Source organism: Garra rufa, chromosome 17, assembly GCF_049309525.1.
Source record: "Garra rufa chromosome 17, GarRuf1.0, whole genome shotgun sequence".
NCBI lineage: Eukaryota > Metazoa > Chordata > Actinopteri > Cypriniformes > Cyprinidae > Garra > Garra rufa.
Genome location: NC_133377.1, coordinates 23,746,106 through 23,751,564, shown reverse-complemented (window position 1 = coordinate 23,751,564; position 5,459 = coordinate 23,746,106). Strand labels below are relative to the sequence as shown.

Genomic DNA, 5,459 nt, shown 5'->3' with positions numbered 1-5,459 from the left:
TGTAATTAACAAGAAAGTGTGTCCAAATTTTATGGCAGACTCATTTTACATTTGATGTAAATTGTTCTGTAAAAAGTTTGTAAATTTTAAACCAAACCTATTATGACTCTTGGGGTGACAAAAATTTCACTCAGAAACTGTAGTGGCCCTTTGCTAAGTAATTTTATTTATAGCTAAAATATTCAACCGAATAAGCCTTGATTTATCATGTAAATTACAAGGTCAAACATTTCACTTTCACCCTGTTTTGTCACACAGATGTTACCATTTGGCTGGCTGCCCAAAAAAAGAAATACATGTATTAGTCCATCAAGCAAATCTCTGGTGATCAGTGCACAATGGTAGGCTGGTTTATTACAGCACTTCAAAGAGGAATACACAATATATCAGGGTCCAGATCCTGGGGACTCATTTACAAGGGAGAAAAAGCCATTTAGAGTTAATCAAACATCTATCCAGGTTTGTGATTGTCCTTTTTCGAATAGCACAGTGGATTCCAGCTATGATTACATTTTAGCAGGTGTCCATTGAACACTAATCTGCAAAAGTTGGGGGTTTCTCTGTCCACATTAGCAAATGACACATCCACCTTTTTCCTTAAATGGGTTCTTTTCCTCTGGAATGCCTTTGACCAAAGGATCCTCCTCTGCTCCACCTTGAATGTACTCTGAAATCTCTTCACAGCATTTAGACACCTGATGAAAAAAAGTAGTTGAAGCGACAACCAAACAAAAAACAGCATACCAGCAATCAGATTTAAACGCTTACCTTGGCCCTTTCAAGTTTCACCTCAACTTTCAGCTGGGTTACTTCCATTTTAGCCTTATCCAGGTCTGTCAGATCTTCTACATTTATGACCGGCATTGTCTGAGAAATCAAATCAAACCATCACATCACATGTGGTAGACAATTTATGTTTGAGATATTTAATTATACAATATATTTCTGATAGACTTACTGCCGCTTACGATGAGGTCTCCTCCACCTGTGAAAATGGACAGAGATTCTGCAGCTCTCTCTCAATCCGGTTTATAAAGTAATCTGCATAAACATCGCAATCTCATAATCTCATTAAAGCAAGCACTCTTATTTTATCTTTCTAGAGTCTTCTTCAAATTTCTGGTCAGCTGTTCTTGTGAACAACCACACATCCGACAAAGTAAACACATACTTACGTAACAAATGAAATGTATCCCAGACATGATGAAATTGATTAAGGTTTTCTCCCGATGACTCTTGGATTGCAATGTAGGTCAAGGGGACATAGAAAGTATTACAGGCTAATCCATGTTTACCCCTGACCTATCACATTAGATAATGCATCATCCATGACAAATCTATTGTTTCGGAAAAAAAAAAGGGTTTCATATTCATTATATAAGAGCCAACTTATATTCTAACTTTCTACTAGAACTATTCTATTATAATCTTAAATCATTAGTTCACTTCCAGAATTTAAATTTCCTGATTATTTTCTCACCCCTATGCCATCCAAGATGTCCATGTCTTTCTTTCTTCAGTTGAAAAGAAATTAAGGTTTCTGAGGAAAACATTTCAGGATTTTTCTCTATTGGACTCCAATGGAAACCAACGGGGTGAAGGTCCAAATTGCAGTTTCAGCGCAGTTTCAAAGGGTTCGACACAATCCAAGTTGAGGAATAAGGGTCTTATCTAGCTAAACCCTCTTTCATTTTCTAAAAAATTAGCGAAAGAAAAAATTAGATTGAGTTTTTCACCTACATTTTTTAACTGGAGTGCACACATGAAGAACTAATGGTGCATACGTAATCCATGAAGAGCTAATGCAAGATGAGAATTTGTGGTTAAAAAGTATATAATTTTTTTTCTTCACTAGATAAGACCCTTATTCCTTGGCTGGGATCGTGTAGAGCCCTTTGAAGATGCACTGAAACTTGCAATTTGGACCTTCAACCCGTTGGCACAATTGAAGTCCACAATATGGAAAAAAAATCCTGTTTGTTTCCTTTAAAACCTTAATTTATTTATTTTTTAGGTGAAGAAAGAAAGACATGAACATCTTGGATGACATAAGGGTGAGTAAATTATCAGGAATCTTTTATTCTGGAAGTGAACTACTCCTTTAATAATAATAAAACATTGTTATTAGTCATTTTTGTTATCTATCATTATATTAACTATTTATAAGCATTCAGAACCCGCTTATACATCTTATAAATACAAAAAAGGCGAGTAACACAGTCAATTAAACGTAAAATTTTTAAAGTAGAAATAGTATTTCTGAGTGAAATATACTCGTATAATGTTTTCATTTACAGATAATTTATTAGTAAGATTGTTATAGTATAATGGTTATAGTAGTAGTACGTTTGGCTTTGATATAATTCTAAGGAAATTTGCATATGAAATATGAAGTCATTATTTATTTCCTACTTTGGGAATAGACGCAGTTTGGTGTACTGCGTGGAAGTATAGCCCGCCCTTCCAATTCCACCCCTGACAAATTCTCCATTTATAAGGCAACGATGGGTAGAAGTCAAGTTAGTAACTTCAGGCGAGTAACATATCAGACGCCACCTTAAAATCCAAAATCTAGTTATCACAATGGCGTGTGATTTCCTTGGAGGTCTTTTGCTTATTGTTGCTGTACTGAAAAGCGCCGTCGGACTACAACCCAAAGGTAAAGATAACATTTTTGCTCTTTTAATGGCTTCCTCAAAAGTTGTAAAATGGACGAGACAGACGCGTTTTGTTTTTTAAACCTGACACTCAAATCGGACAGTTGCACGTCAATTTGAGGTTGAGCTTTATCCCTTATTTTAAACAATGCGTAATTTATTCCCCCACAGAAGTTTGCCTGTTGCAAATTGAAGAAGGAACATGTAATGATGACATCCAGCGTTATTACTACAATACAATCACCCAACAGTGTGAAGAATTCAGCTACAGCGGTTGTGGAGGAAACGCAAACAACTTCAAGTCCTTTATGGAATGTCAGAAAACATGCTTCAGGATACCAAGTACGTTCATTTTAAACGTCCACTCTGAATACACGCATTTGCTATGTAAACATTCTACATAGCATCTTAAATGACTGTTTATGAGAGTTCTGAGGGCAGTTATGCTTAAAAAACTATATACTACAAGTAATTTGCACAAATGATGGGAAATGCTCAATTTAACCTGTTTTCCTCTGCACACAACAGAAATCCCCCAGATCTGTCGTTTTCAAAGGAATGAGGGGCCCTGCCGTGGCCTCTTCAAGCGTTATTTCTTCAATATGAGCTCTATGCAGTGTGAGCCCTTCTTTTATGGTGGTTGCCAAGGGAATGAGAACAATTTTCAGAACCTCCAGGAATGTATGGAATATTGCAGACCTCCTAAAAGTAAGTAAATGCTGAGACACTAGCATTTTTAAAAAGTTGTTCATTTAGAGTCATCCATTCATCTAGGACTTAAATATTTAAAATGCAAGATGGTGTGAAGTGTTTGTGCCATCTCTCAGATAAAATAGCATGAATAAAGTTTTTAATCTTAAACAGTTGGAGTGAAAAAGTCAATACCTTTAATAAAATGGTTGAGCGGAACATAGCAGAGAACATTAAGGGACCTGTGTACTTGTTGCAACCATAATTGTCTTTATTACAACACATTACATTATTTTTATTCGCATCTTTTACAAATCATCAGCACAACAAACTTGTTTAATGAGCATCATGTCTAAATGGTCTAAAGTTAATGGACCCTAGCTTCACCTGGAACATTTTTGAGATCCCTAGAAAACCCAAAGATCAAAAGTTAATCATTTTTGTGTACTTTTATTTTTTGTTTCAGCAATCCCTGTGATTTGCAATGACATCTTGGACAAAGGAAAGTGCTTAGCGTCCATACCAAGGTATTACTACAACTCTGCAACAAAGACTTGTGAGGAGTTCATATACACTGGGTGCGGAGGAAGCACCAATAACTTCATCTCCAAACAAAGCTGTATGGATGTTTGTGTTAAAAATGGTATGTTTGATCACTAAGTGTTTGTCTGTAACTTATATGAGATTTGAATTGTTTTCAATGTCTAACAATGTTTTTTGTTGTTCTCAGGGAGCAAAAGTTGGAATCCCACTAAAAAGTCTATAAGAGTTTCCAAAGAATACCTAAGACGAGTAAAGGCCCAGCCACCAAGGGAAAAGTTGGCCAAATAATGGTTTATGAAGTCATTGGCACTGTATTACTGACAAATTGCACTGATTTTATAGTATTGGAATTGAAGGCAGCAGTTTATACATATCTCACTATGTGTATGTGATATTGATTGTTTTTTTAAAAGTTTGTTTGATATCATGTATTTTTATGAACTTGTAAAATGTTTATTTTAAATAAAACAAGAATGTACTATTTTTAATTATTTGTATTATTAAATACAGTATTTTGTAAAGCCTAACAGTGTTTTAGTGATGAAGAAATAATGTTTAACAGACAGTAATTAACAACAATATTTAATATACTGATGTCACATACCCTATGACAGTGATTTCAAAAAGTTGAGAAAAACAAGAATGAAAAATGAAAATGCTCATTGTCTGCTTGGTCAAAAATAGCAAGTTATTAACCATTAAAGTGAGAAATGACATGTATTTGACCTTTTTGTTTTAAATGTTTCATTTTTATTTATAAAAGTATACATTTTCTGTCAAATAATATTGGGTCTCGTGACTTTGATGGCACTTGATGTCAAAGCTAAAAATTAAATAAAGCCACAATACAAGCATTTATGACTTTTTGATCTGCATCATTTCTCTAATCAGTCATAATAATGTTACCATAAATAACACATCACAGAAATATTAATATCAGCTACACTCTTAAAAAAAAGTGCTTCACGATATAAAAAGGTAAGAAAGACTGAATGGTTCTTTGTGGAACCAAAAATGGTTCTTCTATCTATGGCATCGCTGTGAAGAAAATTTTAAAGCACCTTTATTTTTAAGAGTGTAGCATATCATATGCACATCCATTCTCATTTTTGATGCAGTAGCATTAATGTTTTTTATATTATTAGTTGTGAATACATCCTATATGAAAAAGCAAAGGAATATGTTACCCTGGCCTGGACCACAAAACCAGTCATAAGTAGAACTGGTATGTTTGTAGCAATAGCCAACAATACGTTGTGTGGGTCAAAATGATTCTGTAAGTATATTGTAAAAACATATTTAAAAAAATAATGAAGGTAAATTTTGTTGACCTCGGGCGGGGTTGACCTTGTTGCTATGGGTGATGTCAGCATGCCTACTAATGCACACAGTGATTGGCTGATAGAGGAGGAGTCTCTGTCAGATATTTGTTCACAGAACTATTTTAGAGCACGATATAATGTGGCCATATTCAAATAAAGATTTTAAAATGCAGGCTAAGTGTCACTAATTAAACAAGTATATGTTCAGCTGTTTGTCAATCTTTTACATGTGTGCTTCTCATAAACA

At 34.5% G+C, this 5,459-nt stretch overlaps 2 protein-coding genes across 2 annotated transcripts; one reads left to right on the top strand and one right to left on the bottom strand.

Moving 5' to 3' along the window:
* Positions 1 to 327: 327 nt before the first annotated feature.
* Positions 328 to 1,015, bottom strand: gngt1 (guanine nucleotide binding protein (G protein), gamma transducing activity polypeptide 1). The gene is made up of 3 exons (XM_073821617.1): positions 959 to 1,015; positions 769 to 867; positions 328 to 695 (listed from the first exon to the last, which is right to left on the bottom strand). Exons 2-3 carry the CDS (start codon positions 862 to 864, stop codon positions 570 to 572), a joined length of 222 nt encoding a protein of 73 aa, XP_073677718.1. The 5' UTR covers positions 865 to 867; positions 959 to 1,015; the 3' UTR covers positions 328 to 569.
* A 1,486-nt stretch (positions 1,016 to 2,501) lies between these two features.
* On the top strand, positions 2,502 to 4,744 carry tfpi2 (tissue factor pathway inhibitor 2). The gene is made up of 5 exons (XM_073821615.1): positions 2,502 to 2,659; positions 2,829 to 2,999; positions 3,186 to 3,365; positions 3,814 to 3,990; positions 4,078 to 4,744. The coding sequence occupies exons 1-5, from the start codon at positions 2,584 to 2,586 to the stop codon at positions 4,176 to 4,178; spliced, it is 705 nt and encodes a 234-aa protein (XP_073677716.1). The 5' UTR covers positions 2,502 to 2,583; the 3' UTR covers positions 4,179 to 4,744.
* The last annotated feature ends 715 nt before the right edge of the window (positions 4,745 to 5,459 follow it).

Excerpts from the sequence above, each read along its gene's own strand:
- gngt1 (XM_073821617.1), bottom strand. The coding sequence starts at position 864 with ATGCCGGTCATAAATGTAGAAGATCTGACAGACCTGGATAAGGCTAAA. Across the intron at positions 696-768 it reads TGAAACTTGAAAGGGCCAAG|GTGTCTAAATGCTGTGAAGA; the intron begins GTAAGCGTTTAA and ends TTTTTTCATCAG.
- tfpi2 (XM_073821615.1), top strand. The coding sequence starts at position 2,584 with ATGGCGTGTGATTTCCTTGGAGGTCTTTTGCTTATTGTTGCTGTACTG. Across the intron at positions 2,660-2,828 it reads CGTCGGACTACAACCCAAAG|AAGTTTGCCTGTTGCAAATT; the intron begins GTAAAGATAACA and ends ATTCCCCCACAG. Across the intron at positions 3,991-4,077 it reads GGATGTTTGTGTTAAAAATG|GGAGCAAAAGTTGGAATCCC; the intron begins GTATGTTTGATC and ends TGTTGTTCTCAG.